This window comes from Nyctereutes procyonoides, unplaced genomic scaffold, assembly GCF_905146905.1.
Source record: "Nyctereutes procyonoides isolate TBG_1078 unplaced genomic scaffold, NYPRO_anot_genome, whole genome shotgun sequence".
Classification (NCBI taxonomy): Eukaryota; Metazoa; Chordata; class Mammalia; order Carnivora; family Canidae; genus Nyctereutes; species Nyctereutes procyonoides.
Window position 1 is genome coordinate 12,402,324 of NW_026575147.1, and position 21,396 is coordinate 12,423,719.

The following is a 21,396-nucleotide window of genomic DNA, read 5'->3' on the forward strand; positions in this document are numbered from 1 at the left end:
AACAAAGTACAAGTTAATATCAACACCAACTTGGTTTTTTTAAAGACTTTTTATTTTTGTTATTATTTATTTTTATTTATTTACTTTTAAAAGATTTTATTTATTTATTCATGAGAGACACACAGAGAGAGAGGCAGAGACACAGGCAGAGGGAGAAGCAGGTTCTATGCAGGGAGCCCGACACAGGACTCAATCCCAGGTCTCCAGGATCAGGCCCTGGGCTGAAGGCGGCGCTAAACCGCTAAGCCAGCCAGGCTGCCCTAAAGACTATTTTTTAATCTCTATACCCACCACGGGGTTCCAACTCACAACCCCTAGATCAAGAGTCGCACACTCTACTGCATGTACTAGCCAGGTGCCCCTCACTTTTTTTTTTTAAAAGATTAAATACCAAGTTTTGATGATATTAATTTATTAGTGATTCTCATTTGAGAAAGATCCACTTGATAAATAAAAGCCTTTACATTTTTTCATTTTGAATCTAAAATGAAATTTTATATTAAGATAAAATGTTGTTTCAATACAAAGTCCATACATCATGAGTAAGAAGAGGAGAAAAGGGTATCTCCTTTCCAGAAGAACCAAGCACAGGCTCTTAGATTCCTTGTCACTCTACGTCACAACATGCAAGAAATCTGCCTACTGCGCTCTATTTGTTGACCAAACCTTTCCTGTTGCCCAGAGTAGGAAGAGGAATACTCATTCCACTTGGAAGGCAGGATAAGGCTCAGTTATTTCTGTTCCCAGGAATTCTCTGCAAAAAGAAGATAATCATGCTGACAAAGTTTTTGTCGAAGCAAAAAACTCTTTGCTGTCAGGAGCACTAATATCGTAATTTATTTTAGAAATGTCATAAAAATAGGAGCCTCTCAAATACGCTTTAGTATAAAAACCAGGCTTCAGGGCGCCTGGGTGGCACAGTCAGTTCAGCATCTGCCTTCAGCTAGGGTCATGATCTCAGGGTCCTGGGATCAAGTCCTGCATCGGGCTCCCTGCTCCAAGGGGAGCCTGCTTCTCCCTCATCCTCTGCCTCTTCCCTGGCTTGTGCATGTATGCACTCTCTCCCTCTCTCTCAGATAAATAATTAAAATCTTAAAGAACAAAAACAAAAACAAAAAAACTAGGCTTCACTTAATAAGCGTGACTCAGAATGTTTTTCTTCGCTGCTGGGAGGTGTGCATGAAAGAGACAGACAGACAGACACACACACATACACACAGAGTAGGGTTAAAAAAGAGGAAAGATGTGTCAACAAAACTCAAAAAGTCTTTTAAAAAGAGGAAAAAATAGGGACGCCTGGGTGGCTTAGTGGTTGAGCATCTGCCTTTGGCTCAGGGTTGATCCCTCAGGCCTGGGATCGAGTCCCACATCAGGCTCCCTGAATGGAGCATGCTTCTCCCTCTGCTCTGTCTCTGCCTGCCTCTCTCTCTCTGTGTCTCTCATGAATAAATAAATAAAATCTTAAAAAAAAAAGAGGAAAAAAATCAAGCTGATGAACAGCCATTTTTAAAAGGACGAATTTGGGGCATCTGGTCAGCTCAGTCGCCGGAACATGCAGCTCTTGATCTTGCGGTTGTGAGTTTGAGCCCCACAGTGGGTGTAGAGACTGCTTAAATAAATAAACTTCAAAAATAAATAAAAGGAGGAATTCATTAGTTTTTCACACATATTTATCGCTTTTCTTAAAATTCCAAGCTTTGCATTAATCATTAATCCTGATTTAACATATTTAATACCAGAATACAACTGTTAGGAACATAAGAACAGTTGCTTGAGAAAAATGTTCCTCTTTTCTTTTTTGTCCTTGTTTCTCTAGCAATCCTGGCAATCCATAGGCAGCGAATCAGTCCAGACCAAGAAAAAATAACATGTGAGCAACATGTGCTTCCAATATGCAGATTATTCCCACATTTTTGGATGAGTTTATTCTTTTAAAGATTTGGTAGCTTCCATTCAAGTGAAAAATTACCAATATTCTTAAGTATTACCATTATGAAAAAAACAAGAGAATTCAAAATAAAAAGGTATTGTTAGGGGCTATAGGAAAGACATAGAGAGTAAACATGTATTTTGAGACCTAATGACCAAAAATAGTGTAATTATTATTTTGCCTTTAAGATTTATTTATTTATTTTAGAGAAAGAGAGTGTGAGCTCAAGCGGTGGTAGGGGCAGAGGGAGAGGGAGAGAGAATCTTAAGTAGACATGACGCTGAGTGCAGAGCCTGACATGGGGCTCGGTCTGATGACCCTGAGAGCATGACTGGAGCTGAAACCAAGAATTGTATGCTTAACTTAGCACCACCTGGGTGCCCTTAAAAATTGTGTAATTATTAATGAGAATTTGAAAATTATACTCAAAAAGAGACTCAAATATTTTAAAGGAAAGGGAATTATCTGTTGCAGAAATAGAAGATAAAGTAATAAAATTGAAATTTTGGTTATGAGTTAGGAAGAGAAGCTTACATTTACCATCTGGTAAATACTGTAGGATACAGAAGGAAATACTGTAGAATATTCTTCCTAAGAAATTATAGAAACCATATTGCTATACACAGTTGCAACGAACAATGTGAGACATTAGGAAATCTACTCTTGCAAACAATCCCACACAGGCTCTCACAGTAGGGAAAGAAAAGAAGGGTGGGGAGAGGCATATGGACTACATCAGTGATCTTCAAACTATGAAACTAGTTTTCCTTCCAGGGATAGTTCTAGTCATCAAAGGGGAAGTAAAAGAAAACTGCTTTCCTCATGGAATGGTGTTGCTGAAGATACTCAACAGTCAAAATCTGTACTGTAAATAGGACATCCTAATAGGATTTAATCCAAAGAGGGTCGCTAACAGTTTATTCCTGCTTGATCATCAAGAGTTCATCACCAGATTTTCCCACTCACTTCTCAAAAGACCTTTGAAGCAATACTAGAAGAAGAAAAGTTGGATCATATCACCTATGGTTAGAAAGAGAACAAGCTTTGAGTACTTGGGGGATCCACAGTACCTAAAACACAGAAGCAGAAATTAAAAGCACAGCAAATTTCCTTGGGTCTCATTAAAATCTACAATTCATTATTCCCAAATATTGGTTAATGTCATTCCAAGAACGTCTTAAATGCAATCCCTTATGTGTTTGTACTCTCAACCCCTGTGAACACATGATCTGTCATCTCTGGGTCATGTAAGGAGGCTGCTTTGTTGTGTCAGCATGATCTACCAGAGGAGAGAACTACTGTAGAATGCCTAGCAATTCTCTAAATATCTGATTCTTACATATTCCTCACCATACGCAGGACAGTAAACAGCTAAAGAGTTGTGTGTTTTGTTTTTATTTTTTCACTGAGAGATGTGTTTAGTGCTTTTTTAAAACCATGTGTCTTTAACTCTTCACATATTAATGAGGGAGGGGCAGGAAACAGATCAGAAGAATTAAAGTATTGTGGAACAGAATATTTCCCAAGGAACCAATTAGCAGTTACTAAACCAAAAAACAGCTGGGACTTTCGTTTAATGTTAAAATCAGGCACAAAAATAGTGTGCCAAATGAATACATTAACTAATTCAGATGGGATTAAGGGAAGGAATACTACTTAAATGATTTGATTTTTTTTTCATTTATGCAGAAAAAATACTATTTAAATTATTTTTTCATTTCTGAAAACATTCTAAATCATAGAAGAATGAAGTAACAAAGAATTTTAAAATATTTTCATGCAAGTTAAGTGTCTCTCCTTAAAAAAATATATCTGTCTACAAATAATCTCAATTTCTTCATTTTGGTTCTAATAGTTCTGGTGGAGATGATTTAGATTTCCTGCCTTTTCTCCCTTGAGAGAGAAATCATTTATTTAATGTAATTGCTGATAATTTCTATTTCCAAGTAAGAGTCAAATTTATTTTTTCTGCCAAATGGAAATTTTTGCCCCAAATTAAAGGCATATACTTTGTTATTACTGAAAATCTGTAAACTCAGGCACAAAACTTGTTTACTTTGGCATTTAAATAAATGAGTGAAAATAACACAAAAGCCAGTTTAATAGAATGTCCTCTTACATGAGAGTCTAGTGCTTCCTTCAAACAGGCAGCTGATTTTAATGAAAACTAAGATAACCAAAGTGAAACCTTCCATCTAAAATCAATTTTTCAAATCCATAAAGAAGCCCTGGCAAAAGCCACTCAGCATTTTTCGTGTATGAGCAAAAAACCTAAAACTTAAGGCGGCCTTCCAAATCTTCTCATTCCAGTAGATCAGTTCTAACCTATTATTCATTTCAGTCTAAAGTTTATTTATTCTCATTTATGGAAATGAAGTAAGAGTCAAAGAATGAAAGTACTAGAGTCCTTACCCTTGGAAGATTTTTCTTTTTCCTGTTTGCAACTTCTCCAGCTCGGAAAAGCTTCCATTCAGTTAAAGTGACAGGCAAAGTGGTATCCTTTGTAAGCTTTGACCGTAAATAAGCTTGGGAGGTTTTCAGTTCCATAGTCTTCCGGTGGAGGAACTGAGGTTTGGGAGGAAGCTACAATAGGAGGAGATGAATTGGTAATGCAGATGTCTAGGTAATGCAGATGTTCTCAAGATCAAGTTGTCTTAGAAAAAGATTTATCTTGTCTTTAAGTTTATGCTTGCATATCTTGTCTTGACAATTTATATTGTCTTTAAAGTCACCTCATTCAAGGACACCAGAATTTCCTTTTTACTATTTGTAAAGTCGTTTCTAAGGTTTCTAATCGAAGGGTCTACTACATTCATCGTACTTCATCATCACATTTCCAGAAAACAACAGCTCGGAATCCTCCTTAATTCAAGGCAGCCTTTGCTTGCAGGGGTGACAAATGCTTTCAGGGGCAGGGCAGGTAATTTAGGCCACAGACTGTAATGGGACCAATAGGCAGCTGTGCTAACTACAGTGACATGAAAAGCTCATGGCTTGTCTAAAGGTGTTCATATTCTCATTTTTTTGTTGAAGTGTTAGTAAATGAACAAACAAAAAACCCCAAACCAAAGAAACAAAAAACTGTTGTGCTGCCCAAACTAACCCCCCCACCACCAAAGAACACAAAAACCACCACTACCAACAAAACCCGTATTTCAGTGCCTCTTAATCTAGGTCCTAGTTAAATAAACTATATTAGCCTTCTTCTGGAGATCATAAACAAAATTCTTGTTAATTATAGATCATGTTTTCTTATATTAATTCTTTGGTTATACCTTTGGTGCTCTGAAAGCACTTTTAGGGGGTGGTAGCTTCCATGCCGAAGGGGATCTCCACATGGGCAAAGGCTGCACTGGAATATCTTCATATGGATTTTCTTTGGTGGGATCTTCAAAAATAATGGGAAAACAAAAGTTTAGAGAAATGTAGTTAAATGGAAACAAAGTGACTACAGCTAGGAAAAGAAATAAAGAACTATGTTCAGCTTCCTATTCTATAATACTGACACTTTAAGCTTGTAAACCACTCAGGTGTCCAACCAAGCTAAGAAAATTCTCAAAATACTATACTATAAACATCTACTTCTGAACTCAGCAGTCCACTAAACTAGCTATAAAAACCATTCAAGGGATCCCTGGGTGGCGCAGCGGTTTGGCGCCTGCCTTTGGCCCAGGGCGCGATCCGAGAGACCCTGAATCGAATCCCACATCGGGCTCCCGGTGCATGGAGCCTGCTTCTCCCTCTGCCTGTGTCTCTGCCTCTCTCTCTCTCTCTCTCTGTGTGACTATCACAAATAAATGTAAAAAAAAAAAAACATTCAAGAATAAAATAATTTATATGACAAAAGTTTCCCTGTTTAAAAGAAATATCCACAGCAAAAGATGCTTGATTATAAAAGAAAATACCATCCTGTAGCGAAGGGCCCCATCAACTATATACTCATTAAATTTAATTGCAAAGTTTGCAGACACGTACATATGATGTCCTCATAGATATTGTCCTCCGACTGTGTGTAATAAAGTGCTGAGCCAGAATTTCTTCCAAGTTCTTCATGAATCTTCTGTGAGTTCCGATTTCGAAAGTGCTGAATATCCTCAAACTCAAAGGATTTCCTTAAGAAAGGAGATATGTTTTAAAGTTATATGTTTTAAAACTCTAGTCTTCTTTAAATTGGTATGATAAAGAGAAATCATTAAGTAAAGGACTTGTGGGGCGCCTGGGTGGCTCAGTCAGTTAAGTATCTGCCTTTGGTTCAGGTCATGATCTCAGGGTCCTGTGATCGAGTCCTTCATCAGGCTTCCTGTTCAGCTGGAAGCCTGCTTCTGCCCCTCCCCACCACCCCCCTGTTTGTGCTCTCTCTGTCAAATAAACAAATAAAACTTTTTTTTTAAAGTAAAGGACTTGTATGCAAAATTACAGAGTTTTTTTCTTTTATCAGATAGCTAATAATAACAGACTAGGCTGGTACCTTATACACACCAGGAGAAAATTGGAGACTTCTTTGGGCCAATGATATTCATGTTCTTTATTACGTACCTTTATTAAATTCCCTCTCTAATGAAAAGTGAAGCCAAGACCAGCATGCCCTAAATGAAGCAGAAGAATGTATGTACTTCCCTACACATTCTTACAGATTAAAAAACGCAAGTTTTTCTGATGTTCTGATGTCAGCAGATTGTCTTAGAAATTATCTCCTTTTGTAGGTACTTCTCTCTTGGGTTCATCAACATCTGTAAAATCAAACTAGGCCTGTAACCCAGACAGGGAAATGAAAATGGCTTTGAAAAGAAAAAAGCAGCTCAGTAGTTCTGGAAGGACAATACATAGAAATCATTACTAAGCAAATAAAAACATACCTTTTAGATCTCCCTCTGATTTTTCTGCCATATTTCTTTGGTTCAGGTTCCTGAGAAGAGGCCAAAGAAGACTCTGCACAAGAATTATTTTCACAGTATTTTCTGTCACAGTTTCTTTCTTTACATGGCATATCACCAGATTCAGACAAATATCTGAATGTCCTACGAGGTTTGGGCAGAGGATTTATAGAAGGTCCACATTCTTGTCCCTCGGGTTCAGAGTAAACATTTTCTAAGCTCTTGGTTATTCCATATGAGCCATCCAAAACTCTGAAATCCAGTTCTTTTTCTGAAGAATCACAATGTTCTAAAGACAAAGTGAAGACTTTATCTGGGGGGAGTGCTTCTATTTTCTTCCACAGTATCTGTGAGGTATAGAAATTTCCAGGAGGTAAGGAAGTTTCTGGATCCAAAGCAACTTCTTTCCCGTTTTCAATCTGTTTGACCCGAGAACATACCCAACTGGATTCCAATTCCTTTCTAAAGGGGTGAGCATCATCATCATTGCCATGTTTCTCGCTTTCATCCTCAGCTTGATCGTGCCTTGTAGCATCTTTATTAGTATGCAGGCCAACATTATGAGAGTTGGTTACATCCAACTTTATGCTCTTTACTTCAGCAACAGTTTTCTTAAGAAGAATCTCTTGATGACAGTTATTGTATCTCACTCCAAAGTCCTTTGGCTGCCACTTCTCTGCATGAGATATACCGTTAGTTCTTCCTTCCCACTGAGAAATTTTTTGTTTGATGTTTTTGCAGTGGCTTCTTGACAGTGTCTGAACAGCAGAACGAGAAAAACCAGCATCCATGTTCCCAGTTGGGTGCATGACAAAGCATGAATTTCACTGAGGCTCCATTACAAGGAACTGTGAAATACTGTATTCTTTTTATCCTGTCAGTTAGAATCCAAACAATTCCAGTATTTACCTTTCATCTTTAACTTGGAAATCTCTTTTTAAAAAGAAAAATCTTGATCATGGGCCCTTGCTGAAAATGGCTGTGATTTTATCTTGAATATTCCTATTAAAAAGGGACAATCCTGTGTTAATCCACAGTTTTATAATCTCCCAATTTAAAGTCCACTAAAAAACACTGCCTATCTATCCCGAAATAATCCATTTACATCGCCTAGGTAAAAATGTATCTGTCACCCATTAAGTAATTCAGCTCCACAGAGGCATTCCTAAGATGGTGATGTAACACAGAGATAATATTACTTGTGATATTTTTCAGATTGTCAGCGTCAATGTTCTGCCATTTGTAATTTCCTAAAGTTACGGAGAATGAGGTTTTATAAGAGATTACACAGAGTAGTATACAATATTACAACATCAATTCTTTATGAAATCTTCTCAGTGAAACAAAGACCAGCAAAAAGTATCATCTCAAGTAACTAAAAAGTACATATATGCATCCAGAGCAAGAGCCCGTTAGTCCAGAAACACATCCATACCTAATATCTTCCTTCTACCCTATCTTGGGAGACAAATATTAGCTTTCATTTTAACACACCCTTATTTCAACTTTACTATTAGCAGCACAGGATTCCATAGGCGCAGTGCTAATGACAATCCAATGTGTCATTATTTAACAGTTACTTTAAAATATTGTCATTGGGGCACCTGGGTGGCTCAGTGGTTGAGCATCTGCCTTTGACTCAGGGTGTGATCCTGGGGTCCCGGGATCAAGTCCCACACTGGGCTTCTCGCGGGGGAAGCTGCTTCTCCCTCTGCCTGTGTCTCTGCCTCTCTCTCTGTGTCTCTCATGAATAAATAAAATCTTAGAAAAATAAAAATAAAAATAAATAAAATATCATCACTGAATTTTGCACATCTCTGCCACCACACCTTGGACCCAAATCAGCAAAAATACTTACAGCCACTGTCACATTCCTTCCCTTCCCATACAGGCTTCACTCATTTAGGCTCATAAATGTTTCCTCAAATGTAAAACTTGGCATAGAACTATTCTTGTTAGCTGAGTAAAGACCTGATCTCACATTCTACTGTATACTTGTTATAAATAGCAACTGATTCAAAACTTCCTGAGGCAGGGGTCATCCTTCCTTGAGCTTTGTCTGTGGTACCCTGATTAACAGGCAGGAAAATATCTTGGCCTGGTTCTGTCAGAGCAGCTGACCAAAACTGCTACACAGTTCACACTCAAAATTTATTCTAGGCAGGGCAACTGCTAACCAGGACTTCTACCTACCTACTTTCTTTCTTTTTTTTATAATAAATTTATTTTTTATTGGTGTTCAATTTACCAACATACAGAATAACACCCAGTGCTCATCCCGTCAAGTGCCCCCCTCAGTGCCCATCACCCATTCACCCCCACCCCCCGCCCTCCTCCCCTTCCACCACCCCTACCTAGTTCGTTTCCCAGAGTTATACCAACTTTCTTTTAAACCATTCCTACAAGTCGGTAGGAAAACCAGCTTTGCTGGCAAATAAACTTTGATGAGGATCTAAGGCAAAAAAAAAAAAAACATAATAAAAACAAAAAACCATTCTAAATAATCAAAAGAAATTAAACTAATGTGGGTGGAAAAAAACCCCAAAGCCCTGAAATACCAAAACTGTTGTTGCAGAACCCTGGTTTTTGTTTTTGTTTTTTGGCTGCTGCCACCGTCACCACAGCTCCCAGCCCCTGCTCCGCATGACCTACCCGCACTATCTGGCACCCAGGCCCAGAACTCTCAATAAAAGATTTTTTGTGGATTATCTATCTATCTATCTATCTATCTATCTATCTATCTATCTATCTATCATCTATTTATTCATGAGAATATGCAGAGACACAGGCAGAGGAGAAGCAGGCTTCCTGTGGGGAGCCCAATGTGGGACTTGATACCAGGACCCCGGGATCATGACCTGAGCCAAATGCAGATACTCAACCATTGGGCCACCCAGTGCCTTCGATAAAAGATTAATGCATACAGGGATCCCTGGGTGGCGCAGCGGTTTAGCACCTGCCTTTGGCCCAGGGCGCGATCCTGGAGACCCGGGATCGAATCCCACGTCGGGCTCCCCGTGCATGGAGCCTGCTTCTCCCTCTGCCTGTGTCTCTGCCTCTCTCTCTCTCTGTGACTATCATAAATAAATAAAAATTAAAAAAAAGATTAATGCATACAGTTTGAAGGTACAATCAGCTACTGCTCATTATTAAAACTTTAAATCATTTTGTTGCTTCTGATGTTTATAGAGGATTCCTAAGGATTTTAGGGTGTCCTTGAGACTCACATTTTCCTCACTACAGACTACATGGGAGTACAGTTGACCCTTGAACAAGGCCAGGGTGAGTGGTGCTGACCTCCTCCCGCAGTTGAAAATCTGCGTATAACTTTTGACTCCTTCAAAATTTAATTACCAACAGCCTACAGATGGTAGGAAGCCTCAGCAATAACATTAACAGCTGATTAACACATATTTTGTATGTTTTATGTATTATATGCTGTGTTTCTTAAAAATATACTGTATTCTCACATCAAACTAGAGAAAAGAAAATATTAAGAAATATCCTAAAGATGAGAAAATATATTTAGTGCTGTACTGTACTTATCGCAAAATATCCACCTATAAGTGAACCCAAACAATTCAAACCTGTGCCATTCAAGAGTCAACTGTATTTTTCTCTCTCCTAGGAGCCTAGTAGAGGTTTCTAGCCGTCGTTAATGCTTTCTTTACTTTTCCTTTGTTAAAAGGAAAAATTAATATGTGAATGTAAGGTATGAATGTGTTGAACTGGGAAAAAAGATAAAATTTGCTAGGGCTAAAGAAATGTTTAACTTGAGGGCAGCCCCGGTAGCCTAGTGGTTCAGCGCCTCCTGCATGCAGCCCAGGGCGTGATCCTGGAGACCCGGGATCGAGTTCCACGTCTGGTTCCTTGCATGGAGCCTGCTTCTCCCTCTGCCTGCGTGTCTGCCTCTCTGTGTGTGTCTCTCATGAATAAATAAATAAAATATTTTAAAAAAAAATTTTAACTTGAAAATCACTAGCCACAAATGCTAAATTTATGGACTTCACACACAAGGATGAATGATGTGTAGTGATGGTGTTTCAGGGGCAAAGGAGTAGCATAGCAACATAAGACACTCCTAACATAAGCAGGCATTATAAACAGAAATGCTACTTGCTCCTAAATGTATGTATTAATATACTGTAGCTTTCAAAACATGGACAAAGGATTTCAGAAACAGGAAAGTTTTAATGCATCTAACTAGATAGATTACCTACATAGGTAGTACAGAGAATTTAACTTTTATCTGATTGCACAATTCCAATTTTTGACAGATTAAACTCTTCATAATGTGGCTTGCTTATTCTTATATACAAACCATGATTCTGTTCCATCTAAAAAATCAGAATCACTCACCAAACCAAGATTTGCATCCATTGTTTTCTTATAGGTATCTCATGTCCGACTGGGGAGGTACCTTGCTCCCCAACACCACCTCCACAGGGCTCTCCTGGTCTGTGAGATACTTTATATCCCACTTCCCACCTCCCCAGTTTCTTGGGTTGACCTCCACTACTAAGTTCTAAGTTGATCATGAACATTCTAAGCCCTAAGTTCTGGCCGAGTTTTCAAGTCCTAGATCTCTCCACAGCTGCATCTTTTGAAAACTCCTAAAGCCAACTCATACATTTGTTCCTAGAGACTGCTTCAAGTTTGCTGCAACAGTTCAAACAAAAACACAGACTGAGAAAATATGACAACTTCAATAATTTTTAGAATTTTTTTCTCTAACTTAATACCACGAAATGAGTCAGACTTCCCTACCCATTAAAGATGACTAAGGCAGGCAGGACTCACAATTTAAAGGGGAAGGAGAGCACTCAATAACCACACTGGACATCTCAACAGACGAAACAACAGCAACAGTCATTCAGGTCCTTGAGTGAACAAAAGATGAACAAATCTGAAAAATCAAGCATGCTTTTAAAAATATAATAAAACAGCATGACTGGAATAAAGAGCACTAACCACATTTTTTTTTCTATTCTTTGTTCCCAAAGAGGTGATCCTTCATCATGTATCCTGGTTTTTAATACTTTTTTTTCTTTCTTTATTTATGAGCGACACAGAGAGAGCATGACAGAGAGAGACACACAAACACACATAGACACAGGCCGAGGAAGAAGCAGGCTCTATGCAGGGAGCCCAACGCAGGACTTGATTCTGAGTCTCCAGGATCACGCCCTGGGCTAAAGGTGGCGGTAAACCACTGAGCCACCTGGGCTGCCCTGTCTCCTGGTTTTTATTTTCTGAGTATTTACTTTCATCCAAGAAACACATCAATGGGAGTTTTATCAGCTTAAAATATAATGCATCATATAAGTTATATATAGGATTCTGTGTTTTTTAGCATATGCAAAGAAATCAGTTTGAGTCCATCTGGGTAGGTGAAATTCTCTTTGGAAAAGAGAATGCTGATGCTCTATTTCACTAACTCAAGCCTTACATGGAAAGCTTCTCACTCCAAATCCTTTAAATATTTTATTTGAAAAAAACATTTTATTTGATCAAACATTAAATATCTGACAAAACAGGAAGAATGTGTAATATTCTAAAAGTTGATTTAAAAACTGATGAAAGGATATGCTTTTAAAGATATATTTATTTGGGGGGGCATGCGTGAGAAATGGGGGCGGAGAGAATCTTCAAGCAGACTCCTTACTGAGTGTGGAGCCCAGACAGGGGGTGGGAGGGTGTGGGCTCAACTTACAACCCATGAGATCAAGACCTGAGCTGAAACCAAGTTGGACACTCAACTGACTGAGTCACCCCAGCGTCCCAAGGATATGCTATTAAATGATTAATATTTTTAATGTGAATTTTATACCTCAATTAGAATATTGATGAAAGGGATGAGGAAGACTCACTACTGGCTACAATAGAGTCATTGAACTAGACTTGTCTTCCCAATATAACTATAAAACTGTACTTATATAGTAAATAAAACAAATGCTTTCAGATATTGGATAAGAGGTAATACAGGACTGTGATCTCTGAATAAAGGAAAACAAATGAGGCTGGCACTACACTGGCTCAGTTTTCACGCTGGAGGCTCTTTCCAGAAAACAGCCCAAAACAAGATAACTTTGCTGAATTACAGATAAAGAGATCGGAGTTTGAAGAGGTTAGGAAAGATGGAATTTTCAGGGCAGCATATCATAAAGGAGGGAGCAACAGGGAAAAAGCTCTAGAAATCTACATAGGATCCCCTTGAGTCTTGTTTGAATACTAAGTTTTTAATACTGCACAGGGTAACACTTCACAAGGGTAGAAACAAACTACTGGGAAAAGAACAACTTCCAGGGGGATCCCTGGGTGGCTCAGCGGTTTGACGCCTGCCTTCAGCCCAGGGCATTGTCCCAGAGTCCTGGCATGGGGTCCCACATCAGGCTCCTTGCATGGGGCCTACTTTTCCCTCTGCCTGTGTCTCTTCCTCTCTCTCTCTGTGTCTCTCATGAATAAATAAATAAAATCTTAAAAAATATATAAAAAAACAATTTCCAGGGACCTATAAGATGACTAATATCCAGAGTTGACAAATGCTTAGGAAATATTTAACTTCCAATGATCTACACAGAGGAGCAGACTTGTTGAATATCTAGGCAATTCAGTAGAGACTTTAGGAGGTCATGGCTTGTTAGTAGGACTAAACTAGCTCTAGAACGAAAACTACTTTAGAACTACCCTAACAAAGCCTTTAAAAAATGCCTTAAAAGCAGGCGCCTGGGTGGCTCAGTCAGTTAAGCGTCTGCCTTCAGCTCAGGTCATGATCTCAGACTCTTGGAATCGAACTCTGCATTGGGCTATCTGCTCAGCAGAGAGTCTGCTTCTCCCTCTCCCTCTGCCCCTCTCCTGCCTGCTCATGCTTGTTTGCTCACACTCTCTTTCAAATAAATACAAAATTTTTAAAAGTCTTAAAACAATCAAGCTGATTCATAAGGAACTAAAGTACCCACCAAAATAAAACTCAGTAGTTTTTACAAAAAACTAAATCTAGACACTCAGCAATGTAACATTCACAATGTGCAGCATCCATTCAAAATTACAAAACATGTAAAGAAGCCTAAAAGTGAGAAAAATCAGTCAAGAGAAACAGAACCAAAAATGACAGACACGATAGAGTTGGCAGACAAAAATCTCAGGTCAGATACTTTAAATACATTCATCAACTTAAAGGAAAACATGAACATAATCAGTAGTGAAATTAAGATATAAGAAAAAAGGAAAAACAGAGCCTCTGGAACTTAAAAAAATGCCCTATCTGAAATGAAAAATTCACTGGATGGGCTGAACAGCAGATTTTATTTTATTTTATTTTATTTTATTTTATTTTATTTTATTTTATTTTATTTTTTAAATTTTTATTTATTTATGATAGTCACACAGAGAGAGAGAGAGAGAGAGGCAGAGACACAGGCAGAGGGAGAAGCAGGCTCCATGCACCGGGAGCCCGATGTGGGATTCGATCCTGGGTCTCCAGGATCGCGCCCTGGGCCAAAGGCAGGCGCCAAACCGCTGCGCCACCCAGGGTTCCCCAGATTTTATTTTATTTTTAAAGATTTTATTTATTTATTTTTCTTTTGAAAGATTTTATTTATTTATTCATGAGAGACACAGAAAGAGAAAGGCAAACACAGGCAGAGGGAGAAGCAAAGCTCCATGCAGGGAGCCCGATGTGGGACTCGATCCTGGAACCCCAGGATCACGCTGAGCCGAAGGCAGAAGCTTAACCGCTGAGCCACCCAGGCATCCCAGATTTTATTTATTTATTCATGAGAGACACACAGAGAGAGGCAGAGACACAGGCAGAGGGAGAAACAGATTCCTTGAGGGAAGCCTGATGTGGGACTCGATCCCAGGACCCCGGGATCACGCCCTGAGCCAAAGGCAGACGCTCAACCACTGAGCCACCCAGGTGCCTTGAATAGCAGATTTTAGATACTGAAGAAGGATGATCAATGAAGTAAAATAAGGACCAATAGAAATTGTTAAAAACAAAAGTGAAGCACAGAGAGAAGAAAAGCTAATGCTAAAATAAAACCCCAAACCAGATTCTTCCTAAAACAGTATCAAGCAGGTTACCTTACATACATTTGGAATCCCACACATGAAGGGAGAAGGAAGACAGAACAATATTTCAAAAAATAATAGCTGGGCAGCCCGGGTGGCTCAGCAGTTTAGCACCACTTTCAGCCCAGGGCGTGATCCTGGAGACCCGGGATCGAGTCCCACATCGGGCTCCCTGCATGGAGTCTGCTTCTCCCTCTGCCTATGTCTCTGCCTCTCTCTCTCTCTCTGTCTCTCATGAATAAATAAATAAAAATCTTTAAAAAAATAATAGCTGAAATTTTTCTAAATCTCATGAAAATTCTAAATCTGTAGATTTAAGAGAGTCAACATATCTCAAACAAGATAAACACAAAGAAAGCCTTTTCAAGTCAAACCATAATCAAGCTGCTGAGAATCAGTGACAAAGAGAAAATTCTTAAATGGCTAGAACAACAACAACAAAATTACATATCACATATAGAGAAAAGGGTAAGCAGGATACAACAGAAAATAAAGTGTTGACAGGGGAGGTGGACAGGTCTGTGAATATAGAATTCTAGACTTATCCTTCAAAATGAGGGTTGAAATAAACATATTTTCAATTGACAAAAGCTGTGAAAATTTGTGAGCAGCAGACCTGCAGACAGGGCCAGTGACATAATTTGTGGGTCCCAGTGCAAACTGAAAATGTGGGGCCCCTTGTTCAAAATGCAGGAAAAGTGCTTTAAAGATAGATATGAAGTTTTTTTCCTCTTTAATTTACTAAAGTTCTAAGTTTAAAAATTTAAATTAGCATGACTTTCCCATTCATGTGTGCAATGCCATTTTAAATATCAGAGCATTTAACTTATATGCAGAATCACTGAAACTAAAACAATTCCTATTTTTGGCTTGTCCTGAAGGGTGCTTCAAGGCTGGCTGGAAGAGAGAAATAGCCAGATTCAGAAGATTGGAAGGAACAAGGGAGGGTTTGCTCAGGCCTGGAACCAGCCAAGAAGAACCTGTCAGATCTAGGGATATTTGTGGAATGAGCACAGATTCTCCCAGGAACCTGGAAGCCTAGCTGCAGTGTGGGGCATGCCCAGGCTTCCTTGGGCCTAATGGCTGCCGGAATGCCCGTCCTGCCAGCCACCACACAACATGCCAGGCGCCGGCTGAGGCAGGGTCTGGGGAAGTACAGCCAGATATCTCTCCCTCTTTCTCTCTCTCTCTCTTTCTCTCTTAAATGCATAAACACATAAATCTTTTAAAAAAAAGAAACTATGCACACTACAAGCCAAAAAATAACGACCTTAGACTAAAGAAAATACTATCAATCTAGAATTCTATGTCCAGCAAAAATAACTTCTAAAACTGAAGGTGAAATAAAATTATTTTAGATTAATAAAAGGAGAAAATTTCTTGACCACAGATCTGCACTACAAAGAATGTTAAAGGAAGTACACAGAAAGCAATGATTAATCAGAATTTTCAGATGAGGGATCCCTGGGTGGCGCAGCGGTTTGGCGCCTGCCTTTGGCCCAGGGCGCGATCCTGGAGACCCGGGATTGAATCCCACGTCGGGCTCCCAGTGCATGGAGCCTGCTTCTCCCTCTGCCTGTGTCTCTGCCTCTCTCTCTCTCTCTCTCTCTCTCTCTCTCTCTCTCTCTCTCCCTGTGACTATCATAAATAAATAATAAAAAAAAAGAATTTTCAGATGAGAAAACTGAAACCCAGAAAGGTAAAATGACATCCGACAGGCACACCTCCCCAACTTGTGCCAGACAGGTAACCCCCAAGGATCTATAAACCTCTGCCCAAGAACACACTTGATAATCGGGATCGGGTGGGTGATAGGCTCACCTCTCTAAAACCAAGGCCTCCCCTTGGCTGTTCACCAGATATACCATGGTGCTGACAATGTGGAGTGGGGTAGCCATTGTCATGCCCTGTTTCAAGACACCATGAGTGTACATGCGCAACTTCAACCCTGACAGCCCAGGCTTTTGCTAAGAACAGAGTGACAGTGGTCACAGGCTGTAGGTAGGGAAGGTCCACACAGGGCTAGCTAGAGAGAGGGCAGCTGAGGGTAGCCGGGGTTGCTCAATGGTTTAGCGCCGCCTTCAGCCCAGTGTGATCCTGGAGACCCGGGATTGAGTCCTGCATCAGCTCCCTGCATGGAGCCTGCTTCTCCCTCTGCCCATGTCTCTGCCTCTCTCTCTGTTTCTCATGAATAAATAAATAAAATCTTAAAAAAAAAAAGAGAGAGAGGGCAGCTGAGAACCCAACTTCAGGAGGTGGCAGGAGGCAGGGCCCCGTGTGAATTGAGACTTCAAATCTTGGTACACACTGTATTGTCCAATCAGACTTCACATACAAAACACAAAATCAAGGCTGGTTCAGTTGGTAGAGCATGCAACTCTTGATCTTAGGGTTGTGGGTTTAAGTCCCACAGTGGGTGTAGAGATTACTTAAAAATAAAATCTTTAGGGACCCTGGGTGGCTCATTTAAGTGTCTGCCTTCACCTCAGGTCATGCTCTTGGGGTCCTGGCATTGAGTTCTGCACTGGGCTGCCTGCTCAGCGGGGTGTCTGCTTAACCTTATCCCTCTGACCCTCCCCCTACCTCATGTGCATATGCACGCACTGTCTCTCAAATAAATAAAATCTTTAAAAAAAACCCTCACAAATTCAAAGATTAAGTTATCACAATTTCAAGATGGCTACCACAGAGCATAAAACCTCACAGGGCCCTTCTGAGGGCAGGATCCTATACACTGATTGTCTGCTCATTAAGTTGGCCCTATATACACTATACAAAATGTTATAGAAAGTTATTCAAATTGAAGAAAAATGACACCAGATGGAAATCTAGATATGAACAAAGAAATGATGAGAACCAAAAATGGTACATATGGGTAAATTAAAAAACATACTTTTTTCATTATGATTTTCTTTAAAAAGATGATTGGGGCAGCCCAGTGGCTCAGCGGTTTAGTGCTGCCTTCAGCCCAGGCTGTGATCCTGGAGACCCAGGATTGAGTCCCACGTCAGGGTCCCTGAATGGAGCCTGCTTCTGCCTCTGCTTGTGTCTCTGTCTCTCTGTGTCTCTCATGAATAAATAAATCTTTAAAAGAAAAAGATGATTGTAAACTAAACATAATAATATATTGTGGAATTTATAACAATGTGGTAATGAGATGTAAGAAGAGCACAAAGGAGGGAAAGAAAAATGGAAATATAGTACCATAAATTTATATATGAAGTATTACATTATTTTTTTTAAGATTTTTAAGTAATCTCTACACCTAACACAGGGCTTGAACTCACAACCCCAAGATCAAGAGTTGCATGTTCCTCTGACTGAGCTAGCCAGGAGTCCCATGTAGTACATTATTTGAAAGGGAAAGATTAAAGCTGTATGTTGTGAACTCTAAAGCAATCACTAAAAGAATGGAATTTTTAAAAATACTCAGTGTAGAAAAAAGTGGGGTTGGGGGAGAGGAGGAAGAACCACAAGAACCACCACCACCACCACCATAAAACCAACAGAAACAGAAAATGAATAGCAAGGCTGTACGCTTAAATCTGACCATACCAATAATTATGTTAAATGTAAATGAAGTTAAACTCTAAATAAAAGGCAAAGATGATCATACTTGATAAAAAAATGCAAGATCTAACTCTGCACTTCTTTAAAATCTATGCCTTGAATTTAAAGATACAGATCTGTTAAAGAGGTTCAAACACTAAAGTAAACATTATCATCAGAACACTGGATTAATCGTATTAATATCAGACAAAGCAGACTTCTAGCCAAGAAATACTAGCAGAGATAAAGACATTTCAAACAAAAATGGAGTCAATTCATTGAGAAGATTGAACAATCCTAAATGTTCATGTACCTAAAAACAGAGTTTCAAAATGTAAGAAGCAAAATATGTCAGAACCAAAAGAACAAATGGACAAGTTTGTAATTTTTCTGAGGATTTCATCAGTCTTCATGAGTAATAGCCAAACTGACAGAAAATCAGGAAATATATAAAAGAATTGAATACTACCAGTAATTAACTTGACCTAAGTAACATTTTAGAACTCTATATCCAACAATAAAATATATATTCAAAAAAATGAAATATATATTCAAGTATACATGGAATATTTACCAGTAAACTTTATGTTGGGCCATAAAATAAAACTTAATGAGTTTTAAATGATTGAAGTCATTCTGAGAATCTTTCTCTAACTCACAATGGAACATAACTAAAAATAAATTGTCAAAAGACATCTGGCAAATGCCAAAATATTTGGAAATAATGCTTATGCTATAAAAGAAAAAAGTTTGGAAACAATGAATGAGGACACTATATCTTGGTGTTTTAAATTGAAACACATTTTATCCTATTAAATTTCAAGTTATTATTTTATTTTATAAAAATATTTCATTTATTTATTTATGAGAGACACAGAGAGAGGCAGAGACACAGGCAGGGGGAGAAGCAGGCTCCCTATGAGCAGCCTGATGGGGAACATGATCCCAGGAACCGAAGATCACAACCTGTGCCAAAGACAGACACTCAACCACTGAGCCACCCAGGTGCCCAAGTTATTATTTTAAATTATCCCTCAGATTAAATGCTCTAGGTTAACAACTGTTTAAATTATCCTACTGCCAATTCTGCACAAAACAAACCATCTTTTTCAATCTTACATCCTTCTAAATCCTATAGTGAAATCTGAATGTCATTATATCACTTAATATCTAAAAAAAAAAGAAACAAAAAAAAACCTCAATGACTTAAGGTTGTTTCTTTTTTTTTAATTTTTGTATTATTTATTTATGATAGTCATATATATATATAGAGAGAGAGAGAGGCAGAGACATAGGCAGAGGGAGAAGCAGGCTCCATGCACCGGGAGAGCCTGATGTGGAATTCGATCCCAGGTCTCCAGGATCGCGCCCTGGGCCAAAGGCAGGCGCCAAACCGCTGCACCACCCAGGGATCCCCAAGGCTGTTTCTTAAGAAGGAAAAAAAAGTAAGTTAATCTCAAAGCAAATAGAAGAAAGAAAATACTAAAACATAAATATTAATGAAATAGCAACAACTGAACAGAAAAATCAATGCAACATAAAGTTTTTTGATAACATCAACACACTGATAAATTTAGGTGGACTGAACAAATAAAAAAAGAAAAAGCACAAATTAGCAATATGAAAAATGAAAAAGGGGCCATTACCGTAGATCTTACATTAAAGGATATAAAGTATGATTATGAATAAATTTGTTTTAGTAAATTTGACAACTTAAATGAAATGGACAAATTCCTTGAAAGATACAAATCGCCAAAAGAAACACAAGAAGATACAGGAATTCTGAGTATCTTTATATTTATTTTTTAAATTAAAATTTTAAGTAAAAGCTTTTGCAGGGGGATCCCTGGGTGGCGCAGCGGTTTAGCGCCTGCCTTTGGCCCAGGGCGTGATCCTGGAGACCCGGGATCGAATCCCATGTCGGGCTCCCGGTGCATGGAGCCTGCTTCTCCCTCTGCCTATGTCTCTGCCTCTCTCTCTCTCTCTCTCTGTGACTATCATAAAAAAAAAAAAAAAAGCTTTTGCAGGTCCATGTAGCTTCACTGGTTAATTTTATTAAACATCCAAAGAAATAATATTAATCTTACACAAACTCTTTCAGAAAATAGAAGACGAAACATTTTCCAATTCATTTTCTGAGACCAACTTTACCTTGTTAGAAAACCAAAGACACTATAAGAGAAGAAAAATATAGAATAGAACTCATGAACCTAAATGTGAATGTCCTTTAGAAATATTAGCAAATAAAATTCATAGATAAATATAAAAGGTACTAAGTCATGACTAAGTAGTTTATAAGAAAATGCAAAGTAGCTTTAACATTAAAAATCATCATATTTATCAGATAATAAAAAAACCACTTGTAATTACCTAAGTAGATGCAAAAAAGCATTTGAAAAAAATTCACTGGGCAGCCCGGGTGGCTCAGTGGTTTAGCCTGCCTTCAGTCCGGGACGTGATCCTGGAGACCCGTGATGGAGTGCCATGTCAGGCTCCCTATGTGGAGCCTGCTTCTCCCTCTGCCTGTGTCTCTGCCTCTCTCTCTCTCTCTCTGTCCCTCTCTGTGTCTCTCATGAGTAAATAAATAAAATCTTTAAAAAAAATTTACTCATTCATTATTGGGGAAAAAAAACCCTCTAGCAAATGGGAAATTGAATTTCCACAATCTGAAAAATGGCAACTATGAAAAAACTACTGCAAAATCGCACTAAGTGGTAAAAGACTTAACACCTTTCCCTTAAGACTGGGAAAAAGGCAAGGATATTTTCTTTCACTGCTTTTATTCAACAACACTGTATGAGAAGTCATAATCAATGCAATAGGGCATGACAAATTAAATAAAAGGTATTTAGATTGGCAAAGTGCCCTTTCGGCTTGTTAACACTGAGAAATAAGGTCATGAAAAAAGGAGGGCCTGGTGTGGTGCTGCCATTTCTAATGTCTTGGGGCTCTGCACCTTTTGCAGAACTT

General features: G+C 38.8%; 1 protein-coding gene across 2 annotated transcripts in view; it reads right to left on the bottom strand.

The window, feature by feature from the left end:
- Positions 1–21,396, bottom strand: part of DENND2C (DENN domain containing 2C) — an 85,912-nt gene that overhangs the window by 30,599 nt on the left and 33,917 nt on the right. For both annotated transcript variants that reach the window (XM_055312261.1, XM_055312259.1), the window contains exons 2-5: positions 6,787–7,806; positions 5,906–6,042; positions 5,206–5,318; positions 4,343–4,513 (exon numbers count right to left, since the gene is read on the bottom strand). In XM_055312261.1, the coding sequence (XP_055168236.1) occupies positions 4,343–4,513; positions 5,206–5,318; positions 5,906–6,042; positions 6,787–7,613 (1,248 nt within the window). In that variant the 5' untranslated portion in view covers positions 7,614–7,806. The remainder of the gene's footprint in view (positions 1–4,342; positions 4,514–5,205; positions 5,319–5,905; positions 6,043–6,786; positions 7,807–21,396) is intronic.